A 22725-nucleotide genomic window follows, 5' to 3' on the forward strand; every position below is an offset into this window, starting at 1 on the left:
GGTCAACATTTAAATGAAATTATCTTCAAAAAGTAAATGTCATGTACCAATCTAACGTTTAAAATAAAGAACCGATGAGATTTTGCAAATTTTATGCGTTTTATTGTTTAAAAAAGTTCTCAAGCTCTTAAAAAATCACCCGTTATAAGTGACGATGAAAAAGGAGCACATCGCTAGAAACTATTCAGCCTGAGGAAAGTGGGCCTGAGGAAAGTTGGTTTTATGCCACTATTCTTAATGGAAATAGTGGCATAAAACCAACGAACATATTCAAGCCGATCTAATAGACGTTTCTACCAGGGCTAATTGTTTAAGAAAACATTGTATGCTTCCTTGCGGTTGAACTTAAAGGGTTCCAGTTAAAACTAGATTTGAATTTGCAGAATTCATATGCTTGCAATGATTTTCGGAAACCAAAAAAGAAAACTTCAAACAAATTCAAAATCTTACATTGCATCCAATTTTATAAGCATCATATGTAATTTAACAAAACCTCGCTTTTTCCCAAAATTGACTCTTGCGATTGCTATATGAATATAAATATATGCATGAATACATGATTACGTGCGTGTCAACTTTGTTTACACGAGTAAAGCTCTGCACCTGGAAAACGTGTCATTTCCGAGAGATCAGTTCTGTCATGAGGCGTTTTAAAGTGCGGTTCAATATAAGATGCAAAGCTTTAGTAATATCTTACAAACAAATGACAAAACCTCAAGTTCTACAAACAATACTTGTGGTCAATTTCATTAGAGCGACACACTTTTGTTACAGTTGTTTGGTTCTACTCTGTTTTAGGTATATACAAACTAATATCTTATATCTGCATTCTCTCGTCTCAAACCAATCCACATGGGTTCGGGAATTATCACAGGAAAAGTCGTTTCACTGTCATTACTGGAAAGGCCGTTCACCCGTGCAAACTTAATAACAGCACCACCCAGGATGTTGATTATCTGCATGTGCTATGTGGTCTCTGCTCCAGGAAGGCGTTTCTAAACGACCCGTTCCATCCGTTAGCACATTGTCGCAATCGACCGGTATGCCCATCTGCACAACACCGTTCATACCTAAAACAGCAAACTTAGTAACTAACCGCAACTAAGTGCAATAGTTCCTACCACTTGAATATCCCGATAGTACAAGCGAATCGGAAGATTCGTATCGTTTCAACGATGGACAAATTTGCTCTCCTGATAATTTTATTAACCCCACTGCAATAGATATGAAAACTTGTTCTATTCCCTAAAAGTAAATTAAAATGTGACAGTGTATGATATAAATAGCAGCAAAACTCACCTGATCTTGCAACGCAGAAGTCTCAAAATAATTTCCGCCAATCGAGGTCGCATACAGTGAAGCTTCTTCTCTGGAAACTGCTCGTTTTTCTTCTAGGTCGAGCTTATTGCCTACAAGTGACAGAACCATCGGTTCCTGAACATTACGCTGTAACTCCTGAACCCAAGACTTTATCTCAACAAATGAATTGTACTGCGTCAGATCGAAAACTAGAAGGGCAGCATTTGCGTTTCGATAGTAGAGTGGAGCCATCGCCTTAAATCGTTCCTGACCGGCAGTATCCCAAACCTGCAGTGAAGATAAATAGCACTATAGTGTATGATTTGGAAAAGATACTTTTTCTGTACCTGCATCTTAACTTTGAAATCTTCCAGATTTACTTTACATGTGAAAAATGAGGCACCTATCGTCGGAGAAACTTCTTTTGTGTATAGATTCGACACATATCTAACGACAAGGCTGGTTTTGCCTACTCCTGAAAAATATTTTGAAAGTATGGTAAAGAGTCAATTTAAAAATTTATTTGTTGCGTCGAAACTTTATGCTCGATGAGCTAATTATTTTTACTTGTCTATCGCATTAATTGAATACTGATTTTTTTGTAAATTTATGTGAAACAGTTTATCCATTAGCAAAAATTTATTCTTCTTTTGAATCAGAATGCAAATAAAACTTTTTTCACGAAACATATCTTCCTAACACTACGTGATAAATAAAAGTCGAAACACTGGTAAGGGTTTGAAATATCTATAATTCGTCGAATGATGAGTTACCACTCACAAATGCCTACCTCATGCCAATGAGTTAAAAACAAGTGAGACAAAATAGCTCTTTCGAGCTAGTGATATCAACTTTACTTCAGCAAACCAAGTATAACTATAATCCACGTGCTTGCCTTCGTCACACAGGTCGAACTAGTTAGCATTGAATCCAAGCATGTTTATTTTACATGTAAAGACTGCCATTTCGCAATGGTTCAGAATCTGTCAATTTTTATGGCTGTTTACACTCTGCTCTAACCACTTGTGCAGTTGTTTATTCGTTATCATTAGTTTGTTTCGAAATGCGTGGACTTTCAGCAGAACAACGTCGAAAAATTGTGTACAAATGGTGCACAGAACGCGGACTGTCACTGAGAAAGATAGCAAAAATGGAAGGAGTAAGTGAAAAAGCCGTTCGAAATGCAATCAGGAAGTTCGATGAGGATAACACCTTTGAGGATAAACCGAAAACGGGTCGATAAAAAGGTCCCCCTAACCCTCAGTTGGATAAACGTATACTGAAGGCATTCGAGCAAATGAAGGAAGTTTCAGTTCGAGATGTGGCCAAAAACACTTCGAATTCAAATGTTCTTTGTGCTAAAGAACGTTTGAATCTTCGAACCTAAAAAAAGCAGAAACAACCAAAACGTAGTCCGAAACAAGAAGCATCGATCAGGCCGAGGGTTCGAAAGCTGTACAATACGATTCTAGCTGGAAGTTTGAATTGCATAATCATGGACAACGAAACCTATGTGAAACTCGATTACAAATCCTTGCCGGGACCACAATATTATAGGGTGCGAGAAGGGCAAGTGTTAAGAGATATCAGTTGGACCCAGGCAGCAATAGCAGCAATTCGATGTCGTAACACTGTAGTAACTTTTTTGAACATGACCACAGGCGTGCAAAAGCGAGCATCGAGCACCCATCTTCTACCAGAACGTACAGTTACCATACCAGACGAGACCCGATGAGATCTCCTACGCACAGCTGCATTTCAAGAATGATTCAACATGTGCTAGTAAAATCCCTTCCAAAAATATCCATGCTATATATTTTTTGCGTCACAGGCGATAATCATTGCGACATTTTCAAACTTGTGTATTTTCTCACTTGACCAAAATTAACCTAATTCAAACAGTTTTACTTTGGAGTACATCGTTTACAACACCTTTGGTAATCGCAAAATTCTATGATCAATACCGGCGCCGACCAAAAAGAATATTAGCTAGTATAAATTCAGGCAATGGAAGTATTCTCAAGGGACTTCGTATGCTCCGGACTCAAGATGCACGTAATACAATTCAACTCAATGACTTCCCTAGTGAAACTGAATTCACGGGTAAAGTAATGAAAAGTGTTGTTATCATTGAATTACTTTATTCAGCCTCTGTTTTAACCTTGAGGTTAGTCGACGAGCTTGGACTTCCAAGAATATTCATAAATGAAATTACTTTTAATAGTAATGCGTAGTATGATTGCAAATCCATAATGGGCACACAATGAAATCTTCCGAAAGCTCGATTCAACAGATAATTCGAATTCGATGAAATGTGGACATGCAGATCCATGGTTACTTATAAAAGTCAGCAGACCATGCGTCAATACTGTCAGCAAACCGTTCACTATGGCAGGCCTTGAGAGAAAACGGCCAAAAATACACTCACTGGACTGTTAATTGTACAAATTTTGCTATTTTTACTACCTCGCACCCAGAATTGAAACGATGTATTCCTAAATCCTAAATTCCGAAATTAAGTAACTAAGTTCGGTTCCAAAATCTAGTCAGGAAACCAGTTCTTAAATCCAGAATTAGGATTCAGTTCCAATGCCATTGTTTTAAATTCTGAACCTGTAATCTGGAACTAAATTCTGAGACTGAATTCTGGAACTAAACTAATTTTTAACCTGAAATTAAGCTCATAATTCAAGTGGACCTGAATCCAGGTTCTAAAATCAGTTCGCGGGGATACGTGCCGCACAAAAAACGCGGAAAATAAACCGCGTTACTTCGAAAATCCGGAAAATCCGCTTTAAAAAAGCACATAACTATAGAAAAAACGACCGTCTCTGGTCCACACCACGATGTCCAGTTCCATCCAAAGCATAAGAAGAAATGATCGATTTTGGTCGGTGTTGAACAGTCGTTCGCACCGCACGCGTATAGCTCTTGGCTCCTGGAATTTTTTTCTGGCTACCTAGAGTTTCATTGATTCAAGGCTTCAGTCTTTTTCAAGGCTACCTGATTCACTAACTAAGTGACTAAGTGATACAAAGAGTGATACAAAGAGTGATATTAGAGTGACTAAGTGATACAAAGAGTGATATTAGAGTGACTAAGAAATTAATCAACCTTTTTTAATGCTAGCTAGGAGTCTAATCGAAGACTAATTTAGCCTAGTTAATTTAATTTAAAATTTAATTCATTTCAAAAATGCCTGCGTCCAACCGGAAAGGCAACAAGCCTAAGGCTAAAAATAATTCAATACGGAATATATCACAATCCGTTATTCAACATTTTTCTAATAACATTCACGATATTATAGAATCTGAATGTAAAAATAAAAGAGAACGGACGGATTTCCCTTCCGCTGATCCTATGCCGTCTAACAATATTTACGAGATTCTTCATGAATCCGATTGTAGCGACATAGAAGAAAATTCTTCAAAAATTCCCAAAATGGACGCTTGTCGTTCTGGGAAGAAACATCAATCTATGCCACCAGTGACGGTGATGATTTCCGACTTCAAAGCATTCCGTACTGAGCTTTCTACTTTTCTCCCGGAAGTAAAAGTCTCATTTCAAATCGGACGAAGAGAAGAATGTCGAGTCTTGGTGGATGGATTGGAAGATTACGAACGTCTTATTCGATATTTGTCCGAGAAACTTCATAAATTTTATTCATATGATATAAAATCAGACAGACCCTTCAAGGCTGTCTTGAAAGGATTATCAAATGATCAAAGTATTGATGAAATTAAAAATGAACTAAAAGAATTGCTTGGTTTTGCCCCTTCCCAAGTAATACTTATGAAAAAAAGAGCGAATGGTACTTCTAAACCACGCACTGGAATTTCCCATGAACTTTACCTAATACACTTCAATCGAAGTGATGTAAACAATTTGAAAACTTTAGAAAAAGTACGTTTCATTTCCCACATTAAAATTCATTGGGAACATTATAAACGGCATTATCGTATTGCAAACTTAACGCAATGTCGTCGTTGCCAAGGCTTCGGTCATGGAACCAAAAATTGTCATATGGATATACGGTGTTTGAATTGTGGTAAATCACATTCGAAAGACGTTTGTCCAATTAATGAAACCACTGATAAGTTTTCATGTTCAAATTGCAATGGAAATCATAAATCCAATTATTTGAAATGTCCTGCCAGGGAAAAAATTTTAAACGCTCGTTCGCTTAGACAACAAGTCAAATCAACGACCTTAAATTTACAGAACATACCTGAAAATCAAAAAACCGTTACAAATGCCACGCCTAATTCTTCTAAGGCACTTATTTCTTCGAATTCAAAACAAAAAACAGGTACGCCTGCCAATTCGTCTTCTAATGAAAACAATTTATTGACAGGTAGATCGACCTCGTCATCATCTTCTTCTAATGTCAGTTATGCTGGTATATTAGGTAGAAAACTACCACCTATTTCTTCTAATGTAAATAATTCTAACGAAAACAATTTATTAATAGGTAGACCGGCCAAATCACCTTCTTCTAATGGCAGTCTACCTACCAATATTCCTTCAATGCCATTCGCTTCTTTAAATGAAGTCGATTTAGGCGATATAACTGAAAATAAAATGATCTACCTACAAGATCAACTTTTTCAAATGATCATCCAAATGAATTCGACTTCATCTCTTTTTGAAGCATTTCAAATCGGATGGCAATTTGCAAATAATATTATAATGAATTTAAAATTTAACAGTGATGTTAAATAAATATTTGAATATTTTAAATTGGAATGCTCGATCTTTGAAATCGAGTGAAGATGAATTTTATAATTTTCTCGAAGTTCACAAAATCCATATTGCCATTGTGACAGAAACTTTTCTTAAACCAAATGTCAAATTGAAAAGTAATCAACATTATGTGGTTCATCGATTTGACAGGTTTACTGGAATGGGTGGTGGAGTTGCCATTTTTGTCCAACGGCAAATTAAACATCGAATTTTACCTTCTTTCAATACTAAAGTTATTGAAAGCTTGGGAATCGAAGTTGAAACCATTCATGGAATTTATTTCATCGCTGGAACATATTTGCCATTCCAATGCACCGGCGAACAATTAAATTTTTTAAAGGCTATTTGCAAAAACTTACAAGATATCGATCGAAATTTTTCGTAATAGGGGACTTAAATGCTAAGCATGTCCAGTGGAATTGTAGGCAAAATAATAGTAATGGTAAAATACTTCATAATAAACTCTCAGCTGGTTACTTCACAGTTCTTCATCCCAGTAATCTGACTTGTTTCTCTTCAGTGAAAAACTCCTCTACAATTGATCTTGTTCTAACAGATCAAAGCCACATTTGTAGTGAACCGATTACACATGCTGACTTTGACTCAGATCATCTTCCTGTAACATTCAGACTTTCCAACGAAGCTATAATTAATCCAATTAGTTCTATTTTCAACTATCATAGAGCTAATTGGTTGGATTACAGATCTCACATTGAAAATCATGTGGATCATGAAACTATTTTAGAAAATTCTGCGGACATCGACACAGCAATTGATAATTAGAATCATTATATTATCGAAGCTAGAAATCTTTCAGTTCCCAAAGCTCAAACTAAATTAAATTCTCCTATCATCGATGACAATCTTCAACTGCTCATTCGGTTGAAGAATGTTCGTCGCCGACAATATCAACGTGATCCTGCTATGAAAAACATAGTTAAGGATTTACAAAAAGAAATTAAACATAGATTTACTCTTTTGCGAAATGAAAATTTCGCTAAAGAAGTTGAACAAATTAAACCATATTCTAAACCTTTCTGGAAACTTTCTAAGGTTCTTAAGAAACCTCAGAAACCAATTCCTGCTCTCAAGGAAGGAAATCAAATACTTCTTACAAATGGCGAAAAAGCTCAAAAACTTGCTCAGCAGTTCGAGAGTGTCCACAATTTTAATTTGAACGTTGTGAGTCCTATTGAAAATGAAGTCTCACTGAAATATGATCATATTTCAACCCAAGTGTTATCACACGATGACATTATTGAGACGAATTTTGATGAAATTAAATCAATTATTAGGAAACTCAAAAACATGAAGGCTCCTGGTAATGATGGAATTTTTAATATTCTTATTAAAAATCTTCCCGATGTTGCCTTGAGACTCCTGGTTAAAATTTTCAACAAGTGTTTTTCATTAGCTTACTTCCCAAAAAGACGGAAAAACGCTAAAGTAATTCCTATCCTGAAACCTGATAAAAACCCAGCAGAAACATGAAGTTATCGACCAATTAGCTTACTTTCTTCTATCAGTAAACTTTTTGAAAAAATTATCTTGTTGAGAATGATGACTCATATAAATGAGAATTCAATTTTTTTACCAGAGCAGTTTGGATTTCGTCATGAACATTCAACTGCTCATCAACTTGTCAGAGTAACGAACATGATAAAAGCAAATAAATCTTCTGGGTTATCCACTGGAGTTGCTCTTCTAGACATAGAAAAAGCATTCGACAGTGTTTGGCACAAAGGTTTAATAGCAAAAATGTCTGATTTCCAGTTTCCTATTTATTTGATCAAAATGATTCAAAATTATTTAACTGATCGTACTCTTCAGGTTAGCTATCAGAATTGTAAATCTGAATTGCTACCCGTACGAGCCGGTGTTCCGCAGGGTTCGAGTGTAGCTCCAATCTTGTATAATATTTTCACTTCTGATCTTCCAAATCTACCCGCTGGTTGTCAGAAATCGCTATTCTGTGACGACACAAGTCTGTTAGCCACAGGTAGAAATCTAAGAGTGATCTGCAGTCGCCTACAAAGAAGTTTAAATATTTTCAGTGATTATCTGTCAAAATGGAAAATTAAACCAAATGCAGCCAAAACGCAATTAATTATCTTTCCTCATAAGCCAAGAGCTTCTTTTCTTAAACCAAACAATAATCACATTCTAAAATTGAATGGCTTGGAATTGACATGGTCTGATCAAGCTAAATACTTAGGTTTAACGTATGACAAAAAACTCACTTTCAAGGATCACATTGAAGGAATCCAGGCAAAGTGTAATAAATATATTAAATGTTTATATCCTCTTATAAACAGAAATTCTAAGCTCTGTCTAAAAAACAAATTGTTAATTTATAAACAAATTTTCAGACCAGCCATGCTTTATGCGGTACCAATTTGGTCAAGCTGTTGTTCCACCAGGAAGAAAACGCTTCAAAAGATTCAGAATAAAATTCTGAAAATGATTTTGAAGCGTCCTCCCTGGTTTAGTACAAATGAGTTACACAGACTCACAAATATAGAACCATTAGATGTAATGTCACATAATATTATAAGCAAATTCCGAAAAAAATCGATGCAATCTTCAATTGAATCGATTCGCTCTCTGTATTAGTTAGTAAATTAGTATATAAGTTCCTTTTCCCCATTACACAATACAAGTAGGTTTAGAATTTTCCCTACACAAAAATCTCAGAATTGCGGAAGCAAATAATGTCCTCAAGGTAATAACCAAATCATATATATAATAGGGCTGAAAAGTCACCACTTGTGGCTGAACACCCAATTTAAATCTTAATAATTTAATTTTAACTCATATTCCAATAAATAGTTATTAAAAAAAAATGATCGATTTTGACCTTTTATACTCATCCAGTTAAAAATCGGAACTGATATGTGCCTGACTATCTCAAAACCGTCGTCGCGGATACAAGAAAGCAAGCATGATGAGTTTTCCTCATTGTTCAAATAAAACTGAGAAAACATATTTTTTAGGTAATTGTGGATATCTCACACTGTTGAAAATTTAATCATAAATTGCTGATCATATTTCTGATGACATCAAAAAAGAATTATGTTGATGCGTACAACTCGAGATAATAACAATTGAATTTAACGCAATCTTTCACAGAGCGCAAATTTTAAAAAGGCGCTTCATAAAACAGTATACCCCCCTGGCGAAAGACCATGAAGGTTAAATCCGAGTTTAAAATAATTTATCACAAATTATAGAAGATATATTCTTCCGATATTAATGGAATAAAAAAAATATTGTGATTTTAATGTAGATGTTTAGAAATTTATCGCATGGTGATGAAATGACCGTTTTTTTTTTCAGTGTAGATAAGTCGCTTCCCATTTCAGACTGGCTACTAAGTACTGATACAAACAGCAAACAAGATTATATCCCTGTCGGTTTTTATTTTTAGAATTTGGAAAAATGAACATTTGGTAATTCAAAATTCAATTTTTGAGCGAAGCCCAGAAAGGCAACCCGAACTACGCAGCTAATTTAGTTCAATGGTTTCGATCCCGAAATGCTAGTCTCTTGCAATTAATGCCACCATCATTAGTAAATATCTTCTTTTTAATATAAGAATAAAATATTATGAACGTGTAAGACCGATATCATTTTACAAACAGATTATAGGTATCATTACGCAAATATGAATGAAGATAACAATATCTGTTGAATCAGTCAGAAATGTCATTCATTGTTCCATGTGCTTTGATGAGAATCACTGCAACACTCGATATTAATCGCGACGAAATTTTATACGACACACAAAAGAAATGCGCATGCCGAACAGTTATGTTAGACTAATTATTTATTTGAAACGATAGAGTAATTATCAAGTTAAATGTGAATGGTGTTATTATTTGAGTCATACTGATCTGATCTGTCAAACTTCGAGAATTAAGTCGAATCCTTATCGATTACTGATAACAAATCTTATATCCGGTCTCTCAAATAAGAAACGAGAGACAGATAAAAAGTATCATTTTTTATTCTAAAAATTTACGATTTTCTATCATTCCCACTGGAACAGACGAAAATTCTAGTTTTCTCAAAATTTATGAAACAGACCAGGGTCAACATGAAAAAAAGATATCGATGTGATCTTAGACTACTCAAAAATATTTTCCGCTTACGATGCACGCTATTCGTTTTGAAGATTTAGGAGTTAACATTTTTTTTTTGGTGCATTCTATTTTGCTTTATGTTTTGTGTTCGACTCACCTATGCATTCCATAAGGGCATACATATCTGCTCTTCGTGAACTAGTATGAACTTACCAATTTAAGACGAAACGTTCCAAAGATAATTTTCAACCGCCATCAATGAACCTAGTCTTGTGAAAGTAGTCTATAACAAACTTTCACTCTTCATCTTTGGTTCAAAGCGAGATGCAAAATTGCCTCCAACAATTAGCCTTTATGGGGTTATATACCTTCTCGAGAAAAGAGAATCTTTTGTTTACTCTACACGAAAAAGTATGCAATCGCAAAACAACGAAAATGCTGTTTTTCTGACTTTTTGGTAACAACTAATCGATTGTTGCTTTTCTGAACTATCATTTTTTATTTATTGTGCTTGCAGTTTAGCAATGACATCCAGTAAAAACACGCTCGTAATGAAATGTTACAGTTGAGTAAAGGCACACACCCTAAACGGAAAATGAATCGTTTTAATAAGGTGTCATTCGTGCAACTGAGCAATGACACACTTCCAGCAAAGTCACCTGTATGCATGAAAGCAAAAAAAATGTCTCAGTTGTTTCAACCAACTATTCAGATATTGAGCTTGAGCTTGAACGACCACCCCTGATTGCTACTCTGTTACTGATCGGGATTAGCTGAAATTGTACAGGGAATTCTAGATGATCCAACCTGGGACTGGTAAATCATCCTTCAATGTACATCTTCTGGTAACCCCAGAATTCATTGATCAGTACCGGCGCCGACCAGGCCCGAACGTAGATCGTCTAGGGAATGGGAAGGGATGTTAGTCCAACACTTGTTGTTACTAGAGGCCGTATATACTACTGCGCACTCCACAAGTGTCACGGGAGAAGGATATTTGTTAGTAAAAATTTCAGTATTGGTATTATTCGCGCTCGACTCAGTATGTTCCGGTTTCAAGATGCTCGGATGCACCACTAAACTCACTGACTTCCCGAGTGAACGTTTCAACAATATCCTATGTTGAAGTCCCGGAAAGTCTTGATTCACAGCTCTTATTCGAGGAAACTGAAGAAAAATTTGCAATACTATCTCGTAAAGAATAAAAACTTTCCTATTTTTTAATAAATGAAAAATAAAATAAAATAAAATCAGGTGTTAGTAAGCTTGTTAAATTATATAATGTAAGGATGTGCATTTAACACTAGATTGCCCAGGAAAGTCACAATATGTAAATAATGGAAGGATTGCTTAAAATTCTGTGAACTTTTTTAATTCTTTATTTAACGATATATGCACTAAGGCACACTTCACTATCTTTTATTTATTCTGTCACAGTTTTTATTATTGACTTTCTCTCTTTCAATCATTTTGACTGCTTTAGACCAATTTAGGTCTATACTAAGTTTTGGGCCTTCTAGTGTTGAGCACGCATCCAGGAAACAAGAACTACATGTATTTCGAGAAGAAATACTAGGTGTGATTGTATGAAATGGTCCACGTGAACCATTCTCTTCCAGAAACACACATCTCACACTCTTAGTTAGAAGGTGACATCTGTGTCCAAATTGGAGAAATCTAAGTACATTCAAACCTTTCCCGATTTGAAAGTGTATTTACACCTGATCAATCAGTTTCGCCGTCATTGCAATTTGTAAACATTACCGATACCGAACCGGATCGGAAAGGTTTGAGAGTTCCTTAACGGTTCATAAGATGTCAATTTACTCCTATTCCTGATAACACTAGTCCTCCTTTTTGAATTAAATTCACTAAGCTCAGGACGAATATGATATATTAATATTCATCCCAACTGGATCAAGATAATTCAAATTGGTGACCAATTCCAGGCATAAGAATGCTCGAAACCACCTAATCCCGAATAAAAAATATTGTAGAAAAACAATACGATTTGCTGTTACAAAACCTTCCACAATTTTGCTTTGACCATTGAAAAATATTTTAATGTATTGTTATACACTATTCAATTAATTGTGAACATGCTGTTTACAATAGAATGTATAGGTTGTTAAGTATCGTAACAATTCAAATCATGAAATTTTCTCATACATGTTTTCTTGGAAAACAATCAAATGTACAGTTTGCATATTGTTTGAAACACCACGTGTACAATTAATTCAATTGTAGAATCGTAGAAACAATATATTGAATCATTGGAAATAAAAAAAATCTTGTCAAGATGCAATAAAATGTATTGTAACCCATAGATCTAATTGTAAATCAATTGCTTATGCTGTAAAATCAATGGTTTATTTTTTTACGGGATGACCTATTGTCAATTTCAAGCATTATTAGTCCTGTCCACTCCGTGATCGATCCAGACAACATAATAATTTTCATCTTTTACATTTATAAGCGAACGATCGATCTCGGTATGGGCCGACTGCGTCAATACGAAGTATAAATTGACTCCCACCCCCATCCGCCAAAGGGGGGTACGCGCCCTGTAGCTCATCATCCAAAGCCTAGGGATTTCCGTTTTATTATTTTAATTATTTATTAAAATTATTAATTGGTTAAATTGGTTGATCTGGGCAGCCGGCTACCGAGAGAAATATTAATTTATTGTTTGAAATATTAATATCAAGTGTTTTTTTACTATGTATTCAATATACCGATTTATGTTATCTTTGTAAAGTTGATTTTTATCATTCAATTTATAATTCTGAAAGACAATCAATAACATGGAAGAAAAGAAAACATTCCAAATAAAACTTTTCTCCGAAGCTAGACGGAAATTGATAGGTTGAATTAAGAGATAATTTAGTAAAATAGAGTAATCAGAAGTGAAACATTGAAAATATCTGAAAGGAAAAATAAACTCCTGCAATTGTCGCCTTTTACGGCATGGAAGCAGGAACCCAGTCTATTCTTAATTCATTTTTTTCCGCCGGATTCCACACGGCATCTAGGCTGGTACTGTCCGGAGAGAGCTAATAGGTACTAAAAATCTCCTAGTGGAGCCCAGCCCCTACAACCAACTATTCAGATATTTGAACTAAAAACCCCTATTGCAATAAATATTTTTTACTGTTAGTCTCTTCGGACTAACTTCTCAATAGGATCGTAGTACTAGCCATGCAATAATTTTGTACGTTAAGAATCGTATGCGAAGTCTGTTGAAGAAAAACCGCCAAATTCCACAAAAAGAATGTAATACCGGGACAATTTGCAATATGTCGCAATGTAATGTAATTAAATACAATTTTCATTTGGGAGCTGGGGTAGAAAATTGGAAAATATTGAATCAGGACAATGTTTGCTTTAAAATGGTACTCGCAAAAAACAGTATTTCAAAAATAAACAACTCCGGTAATTTTAATGAATGTTTTTGTTGATATAGTGACAATATAATTTTGGTGTGATGTTTTTTGAAGCAATTAAGATTTGTTTGTAACAAACAAGCTCTAGTTTGAATCAAACATAATTTGTTTGAATCTATGATATCTTGGTTCGAAACAGCACATTGCTATTTGAAACAATTATTTTTTTTGTTTGATGGTTTGTTTGATGTTTGATAGAACAACGAATTTTTTCCTGAATAACTGATGATAGCTTCAACACTACACTCACAGATGCTATAGAACTGCAACAATAGATTATAATTCCCAAGATGGGATTAATCAGCAAAATGTTCTCAGGGCATAAGGAAAATTTTTACTCCACTTGCTAGAGTCACTCGCTGGAAGAGCATTTCTAATTCCGTTTTCAGGAATGTTACTGGTGAACCTAATGCTAGAGATGTACTTTCAAGAATATACAAATACTATCCCTTCACTTTAGCAGAAATTTTTAAGCGTCAAGCATTTTTAATCACATTGATACAAACTGTCCGAAAATACATTTTTTGCAGATGAAATTAAAACATTTACAGTCCCTGGCCATATTATTAGACCTATGCTGACACATTAATATATCTCTGAAATATTGTTCATACTGCCACCGTTTTTATCGTTCATCAACGTATTTAGAGAAAAAAAAAGTCGTTCTTGACGGGAAGGGAGATTCTCCAGACATGAATTTTAAACGAAAGTTACTCAAAATGATAGGCGCAATATTTTGAAAAGTGAAATAAAAATATTATTTTAAACAAAACAATCAGGGTCAGCATAGGGACTAAGTAATTTCGACAAAGTTGTACAGAAAGTCATTTTAAACAAATTTGCAGAAGATACTGTCCCCATAACTTAACTAGAATTCATGATATAAAGTATTTTCTGCAACGGGTCTCCTAAAACCAGTTTTTATAAGAAAAATGAAAAGTTCTAAATAACTTTGCTCAAATAAGAGTGTAAAATTGGGTTTTTGCACCACTGCATAGTGGTGTAATAATGCCTTTCTCTTGCCATTTAAATAGTCTCATTCGAACATTTATAAGATTCTATCCTCGGTCATCAGTATTGTGAGCTTATCAAATAACCTAGTTAAGTCATTCGTCGATGAAAGCTCGGTTACATCACGTATACTATTATATCTCCGGAAATCAATAGCAACTTTTAAATGAACGTAGACTTGTTAAAATCGGCGCAGGAAAATTGAGCGGGAAAAATTGTGCTGAATACGATGACATGATCAGTTTTTCGATATTTTCAATATTTTGGCTTCTGTGATTTTTTTTCGAAAAATAGTTCACGCTGGGCACTACGCAGAACATTACGCGTCACACGAATGCTTGAGTTTATTGTTTGTTTACACTGGTGTTTATTTGTGATCCCAAACATTATATTTCGTTTGCATAAACTATAGTAAGCACGTTTTAGCTTACTCATTAACAAGTGTGTTTTTTTTATTAATATGTATAGCTTTTCAAATGTTTTCTTGTTTTCGAGTTTGTTTGTAGTGTTTTAATATTGTCACAACCCGGTGGGTTATGGCGCACCTTATTTCAACCGTCTTGATTCGTGCGAAACCTGATTTCAACCCTGTTCCCAATGAACTGTCATCTGCCGTTAGTGGAGGGAGAATAGAGTGAGTAAGCAGTGAGTACACATGTGGTATGTAGGTGAGGGAAATTATGAGTTAAAATGAATTGTTTTTTCCTTATATTAATTTGTTATTCTACCTAAATTTAACTTAGAATAGTCAGTGCAGTGTAAAACATATTGAATTGATTTTCTAAAACTATACAGATACAAGGTAAAACATAAGAATTCACATGCAAACTTAACCTAAAACATAAATGATTTACAGCTAATAGTACGGATTGCTGATCAATACAGTAAAACTCTCAGAAGTACGAAATTGTTAGTACGGACGAATTGATTATAGAAAAGACTAAACGTGAGTAATTTGTAAACACTTATTAACTTAAAATGTATACATTGTTAGTTCTATTTATGATATCTGCTATGAAGTTGATTAATTTGAATATTATTGAATAATTCTCTCCAAGGGATTTTATAACTCTCTGTCTCTATTGGAAATAAACGAGTTACAAAACCGGAAAGCTTTCTGTTCGTCCGATTGCTAGCGCAACAAATATAATTTCCAGCTCAATAAAAAGTAAAAGGATCATAGTACTTTATGTATTTAAGAATTTTCTTGCGCAAAATGCCTACTGGAAAAGTGGCTGCTTCGCCCCACGTTTTCCGACTGCAGTGAATGCAGTGTCCCCGAAAAATGGTCGCAGAAGTTGTAATTTGCAAGCTATGTCGAATTTCAATTGATGGATTATGTACCCCAAGAACCCAATATAAACAGCTTGCTCGGCAAGCTTGAATGTAAAAAAAGTGGTGTCCTTGTCCCGTTCTACTCTAAATATTTTAGATTAGACTTTGTTTATATACTCTAAATATGTACACCCAAACCTCCATTTACGTAACTTATATATGTATATATGTATTAATATACGTACACATGTGTGCAAATATTTGTATTTCTTAATACATATAAATATTGGTGAAGTAAAAGCGATAATTTATATGTATAAATATTTACACATATATGCAGACGAGTGAGTGTGTAAGCATACATACATACATATATAAGGTTCGTAAAAGGAGGTTTGGGTGTATCCTGTAAAAGTCAAACTGTTTGAATAAAAACTCATTTATCGAAAAACAATCACTATAAATCTCTTAGGCTCCGTTCAAAAGTCGTTTTTTCGCGTAATTCTATTCCAAATATAACGATAAAAAAACTTCCACAAACATAACAAAACACGTACTACTACGAATTTCTTTTCTCGAGCCGGAAGGTATGTAACCCCTTAACATACTTGTTTACGATATCCGCACCGAACAAATTTCTGCAGACCATTTCGGTCATGAAAGATTTTAATTATCGTAACTCAAAGAGTTCTTTTGACCTGAAATTGGTACAATATTACATATTTAAAAAAGTGAGGTTATGAACCATTCTCTAAATCGCGTTATCATGCCTGCCGACCGACAGCTGTTACCTCACCGAATGCTACCAAAAGTGAAATGTCATCAAGAAATCAGATATCTGATATAGATAAAACCACTGCAAAATCCAAAATGAGGCATACGTTCTCTTTATATTGAAACAAAAATTTAGAGTTTGTTGCAGTTTCATTTCAGTTTTGGTTCCAACATCCTAGTAGTAGATATAGTATTAAACTTAACTTGTTTAACTATCTTCATTCTAAAAATCAGCTAGACTTTTCCATAATCAGGATGTCAAGCTTTGTTTTATGAGTTCGTTTATCAATATTTTATTGTCTTTCCTAGATAATGCATCACAGAAGAATCGTTCACATCAGGAACTTACGGGTTGTTTTTATCAGCCAATATCTCGTTTCACCGATGGAATTGAATTCATAATAAAATTTATCATTCCGAAATGTTAAAATTTTCTGCACGTTCCAAGTAATAATAAGCGTGCAGGCGATTATTAGATCGCTACATGTTCGACACAATTTGCAGTTCTTAGCGATTGTTGTCCGTAATTGTTGTTTAGTAATGTTTAGGAGATTGCATCAATTCTTATCTGATTTTTTATAACACTATATGATAATACTAATCCAATGGTGCTATATCTACAAATCTGTGCAGTTTCTGTCGGATAATAAATAATCGGAGAAACTTGAAAAAAATAATAACAGTTTAGTTTATAATATACCAGGGATGTACCAAAACCTTTCGTGCAGAGATAGTTCAAATGGAGGTTTAGACATTTCAATGATAGTACAATCGAACATAACATTATTTTCATTATTCTAAGGGTCAAGGATCCACTATGGGATTGATAATAGTTCTCTGGACAGAACCAGCCTAGAATCCATATTGAATCCAATGGCGAAAAAAATAGCAAAGAATCAATCCGCTACCTGCTCAAAAAGCGCCACATTAGCAGGAGCTTCGGTTTTTTTTCTGATTTTTTGTTAGTTTTCATTTTTCATGACTATAATTTGAATGATAAAAATCATCTCTCTCAAAAATTTGTTAATATTATAATGCCAATACTGGTTATAAGGCTTAAATGGAGCATGTTTAAAATAACAACACAGTTAGTAGAATGTTTTGAATAATTTCTCCCTTTAAAATCAACAATGATCTCTGTTTGAATTTAATAAGAATTCTTGTCTAGCCAAACGATGTTATTGTTGAAATAAAGTAGCTATTCAGGGAACGAGTATAGCGTGATGGGTTAGTCGATGCCTTTCACGTAGCCCACCTGGGTTCGATCTCCAACCCCGGACATAGAGTCAGGAAGTTTTTCTGGTCCGAAGAGGCGAACATTACGGTTAAAACCGTTATGTTTTGGCAAAGTTGTTCAACCTCCTCTTCTAGGCCAAATTTCCGCACCGTAGACCGGACACTATCATCAATTCCTGTGCAACACGTGCCATCTTCCTTACACACTTTCATCCATTCTTTTATCAAATCCTTATCATTTTTTAACACTTCCCTGATATTGATTAAATTTGACCTTGTCTTGCATAATTGCCGGAACTTCATTCAGGCGGGCTTGCAAACGAAAAACTCCAGGCAGAGGATTTGCTTTGCTCTAAGGTACGTCACGTCGACCAATAAGGTGCGTTTAGACTTCACCAATTACTCGCGGTGCACCTTCCTGGTTCGGAACTTGGCCCCCGTAATCTGTAAGACATGACATCGGTCTACTACTGGACGAATCAGACGGAAGTATTAACCAGATGTCCCGAATCGGAAGGAACGGATTGCGCTTGAAGTAATCCCTCACAATCCTTGAGATAACGAGATAGAATTTCTTCGCTGTCGTTCTGACGCCAACTCGCCACTGGGTCGTCTGGAGTTATTCGAGCGTTTTTACTACACAAAACTTGATCGAGTTTTCGATTTCCAACTGTTTCCGAACAACCTATGGGACTGACATGCATTTTTCACGACTGTGCCTATAATTTTTCGTCGAAGATTTTCTTTCTTAAATTTCACCTCGATAACCACGAAATTTCGCACATGTGAACATTACACTCTAAGCCAGTTGTACCCGAAATTTCATCACATTTTTCCTTTCAATAAATGTTGTACACAAAAAGTATGTAAATAGTATAATTTACTTATCGAAACATTTAAAATATATTGCATCGAAAAAATTGAAGTTTGATATGTTTCAAGTCGTATCCAAACCAAATATTTCTGACAATATCTGGCGCAGATATTCCTCCACTACTGTGTTGGTGGTCCAAAGCAAAAGGCTATTGTCATACATATCAGTTTTCGTATGTTCGAGTCTCGATTTGGAAAGATTCTTAGTGTCAACGTCGATGAACTTAAGTAAGAGAGCACTACTGCTCTAAATCAGGCCCGCACCCAGGATCTCGTTTCGGGAGCGGCTCCACAGATAAAAAAAAATGTTACTGGACATTGTACATAATTTTCGGTACGCCTTTTGCCGGCGTTCTTAAAAGACACTTTAATATTTTCCACTGGAACTATCATTAATAAGTATTGTTAATTATTGTGACTGTGGCCGAGAGAAGGTTATTGTATTCCATTTCTTAACGTTTATTGTCATGTCATTTCAGTTGCACATATCAAAAACCTTCTAAATGTCCATTTCCCGAGCACAAAAATCAAACAGATTTATGATTATTTTGAGAAGTGGTCCGAGATATTTTCCTTACTTCGATTTGTGGAGAACGGAAAACATGTTCTAAATTTGTAGGTCATAATAGTTTTTTTTTATTCAAAGGTCATATTAGTTGATGACCATGCAAACTTACTTCTGCTACACAGATTTCTGTGTCAGGTTCCGAAAGTAGCGTACACATTGAGCCTCCTTTCCAGGCATTCGTGCCGCTTCGGAGCACGACTTCAATCCATTGTCGGGTAATGGTTTTGTTCTCTGGCGTATAACAATGGATCCAACCAAATATGTACTCGAAGGATAACTTTCTCATCTACAGAGTCTCGCCCAACTATGATAAACTCGCGTACTTTCTCATTCAGAGAGAGATTCTCTCTATCGAAAAAGAAAAGTGGAAGAACTTTTTCCCCGGTATTCTAAATGGCGTACGTTTATTACGCACACACTTGAAGAAGGCTATACCTTCTTATTATTACCACATGTCAATATTGCCAAAAAGTTGTTCACTACGGTAAGCCATGTGATAAACTGGAAAAAGAGACAACCACACCAAAGGACAACGAAGCTTTCTTCACACCAACCCCAAGCAACCCCAGTACACCTGTGACAGCCAACAACAACAATGAAGCATCCCCTTTAGAACAAAGTACACCAGCTGCAGTTAACAACTTACCCTCCAACCAACCAGCAATTGCAACCAATGTACAACAAGGTGCATATACAGCAACTAGCAACGAAAAGAAGACGGAAATCGACAACAATACCATCGATGCGGCAATGTATGACGAGACGAACCACGAACGAAGTGCCCCTCAATCCTCGCAGGAGGGAAATGGAAGCTCCTCTCCCCCTAGAAAAAGGGTGACAACGAGATCCAACTCAAAAGAAAATTTATTTAAAAAATCGGCTCAGTCGGCCACGTAAAGCTTGTACGCAAATAGGCCTAAATAAAAATATCTTTCAAATAAAAAAAGTCATCCAATACAATTAAGTGTATTTTTTTATATTGTCGTTTATTATGCCTTGGATTTAACTTTCATTTTATTTAATTTTGACATTGTTCACTTCGTCGTGTCTATGTTTCTGATTTCGGGAGGGTCCAGGACCCCTCGGGCCCCCCTCTGGGTACGTAAAAGCAAAGTCTTGGCATTATATTTCCTTTGGTGGAATTTGGCCTTTCTGTTTCAACAGACTTCGCAGCCGATTCTAAGTGTACAGAATCATTGCATGGCTAGTACTATGGATCATACTGACACTAAGAATCCTTTCAGTCGGGGCTCGAACATACGACAACTGGCTTGTAAGACCAGCGTCCCATGCATTGAACCGCCAACCCGGGTACGTGCCGGCTCTAAATACCGTATTATTTAAAAAAAAAAACCGTACGAATTAATTTCTTCAAAATCACGTTTATAAAATGGACGAATTATTGCATAAAGATCGTGATTCTTTAATGAATTTCACAATCAGTTACACACCTAGGAAAATGCTTGCATAATATTTCTTGAGAAACTTTTGATGTTCTTATTTTAAGTTTAAGGGCTGAGTAAAATTATCCTTAACTTAAAATAAAAACACATTTATCATGTGAGCTATTTTCATCTTACCGTTAAGGGTAATCTATCGAACAGAGACAGCAGATCTCATTCTTACAAATGGTTTTCGTATGTGCCAAATGGTATGATGACTACTGGAGCAGAGATGAGTGGAGGTACCATTACCCTAATTGATAGTACCAAATTTCATTCAAAACAAGGTCCTCTTTCGAGCTGTAAATTTGCTTAATAAATCGTGATAACGAAATTTGTCACATGAAATTATCCAGCTGGATTTCGAATGTTTCTGGCTTGGAGACGCACGCACTTAATTTAACAATTGAGCTCTTTTGCAAAAAATTTAGTCTCACATGAATGTGTCCGTGATTTATTTAAGAATATTTTTTTTTTACAGATTTAACGCAGCCATGGAAATAACTAAAAACTGTCCTATCTCTAGGATTAGTTGTAGTTTTGGCCGCACATTTAGAAGTTACATAGCTATTGTTGGGAATGTTCAAAGAATAGAATACGACTTATTAATCAAATCATTAGATCAATTTTAAACATACTGACTGTATCGTCTATCGTGTCAAAGGAAACAAAATAAAACAATCGAAGTACAATAGTCATCAACATGCTTACCTTGAGATCCCAAAACGACAATTTTCGCTTCGATTGCTTTCATGCTTGTAGTAAGCTAGTTTTTTCGTCTCTATTTTTTATCGTGCTCCCGCTCTATACCGTTACGGTTTCCGATACCTTTCTACGTTGTGGCAAACTGTGAAACTATGTAATCCAATTTGAAAGCTTTCTGGTTGCAGCCGTTCCAGTTGAAATACTCCCAACTCACCAAATATGCCTGTCTACTTCTGTAGATTAGAGCATTTACTAAGAATTTAGAGGAGTTTCAAAATATTTTGCGATAAATAAAAGTAACTAGTTGTGTCCTGTTCTTTTTTCTCTTAACTCGATAACTCCAATCCTGATTGCTGATTTTTACATATCTGTTGTCCATATCGTAATCGAAATAACATAGGATTAGTCGAGGAGTTCCATTCAAAAGCTATCAAAGTACAACACCCAGAGCTATATACACGTATTTCTTATTTCAGCAGAACATTCTGAACCAATTTTACCCTATGTTTATCTTTGTTTACACTAGATAACTGTACCAGCTTTCACAACAAAGAATACGATGGATCGCGATATCGCATTTTGTGCGACTGATTTTCACCAATGGCTTTCAAATTTTTACGCTCTTCCTTTCTGTTGCTTCTATGTATTTTTGGCTACTGAAAATGCCACTACTCTGAAAAAATAACAAGCTCAACAACCACGATTGGAAGTAAACAAAGAGCCGAAGACAAAAATGCAGTGATGCCAAGCGAATCTATCAAGTTCCTGTGCAATTCATACACTAGAATAAATAGATACACTGAAATTAATGGAGGCCTATTACCCAGTAAATCCGAACATCGGACGCATCGTGCAAGAAAGCTTTTGATTGCGTTTCGAGCTTACATACCCAAGTAACCACGACGCATTATAACTTCACATTAATTCAACTTTAAAAATTCGCGTAAAATTTGATTAAATGCAACGGAGTTACAAATGTTTTTACAATGCTGTTATAAAGCTGGAAAGGGCGATTATTAGACTCTTATAAGATTATTTCTCTTATAGTTATTATTAAAGTTTCGTTGCTCCAAAATATAGCTTTGAATGTCGATATATAGCACGACGGAAGGTAATATAATAAATAATGCTCAGTTACGTTTTAAATGCAAATTTAATGCACATTGCTTTAAAGTATGTAGTATTAGTGTAATTATACATTAACAATGTAAAAATAGAGTTGTAAATGTGCAGTGATATAATGCATATGGTTACTTCCCAAGTAACCACGACGC

At 35.2% G+C, this 22725-nt stretch overlaps 1 protein-coding gene across 1 annotated transcript; it reads right to left on the bottom strand.

Moving 5' to 3' along the window:
• Positions 1-437: 437 nt before the first annotated feature.
• Positions 438-22167, bottom strand: LOC131439331 (uncharacterized). The gene is made up of 5 exons (XM_058610226.1): positions 21458-22167; positions 1647-1774; positions 1300-1587; positions 1122-1245; positions 438-1070 (listed from the first exon to the last, which is right to left on the bottom strand). Exons 1-5 carry the CDS (start codon positions 21498-21500, stop codon positions 925-927), a joined length of 729 nt encoding a protein of 242 aa, XP_058466209.1. The 5' UTR covers positions 21501-22167; the 3' UTR covers positions 438-924.
• Positions 22168-22725: the final 558 nt, after the last annotated feature.

Source organism: Malaya genurostris, chromosome 3, assembly GCF_030247185.1.
Source record: "Malaya genurostris strain Urasoe2022 chromosome 3, Malgen_1.1, whole genome shotgun sequence".
NCBI lineage: Eukaryota > Metazoa > Arthropoda > Insecta > Diptera > Culicidae > Malaya > Malaya genurostris.

Bases quoted from the DNA above. Each gene is read 5' to 3' on its own strand.
- LOC131439331 (XM_058610226.1), bottom strand. From the start codon at position 21,500: ATGAAAGCAATCGAAGCGAAAATTGTCGTTTTGGGATCTCAAG. The intron at 1,588-1,646 runs GTACAGAAAAAG...TCTTCACTGCAG, and splicing joins ATTTCAAAGTTAAGATGCAG to GTTTGGGATACTGCCGGTCA. The intron at 1,246-1,299 runs GTGAGTTTTGCT...ATTTACTTTTAG, and splicing joins CTTCTGCGTTGCAAGATCAG to GGAATAGAACAAGTTTTCAT.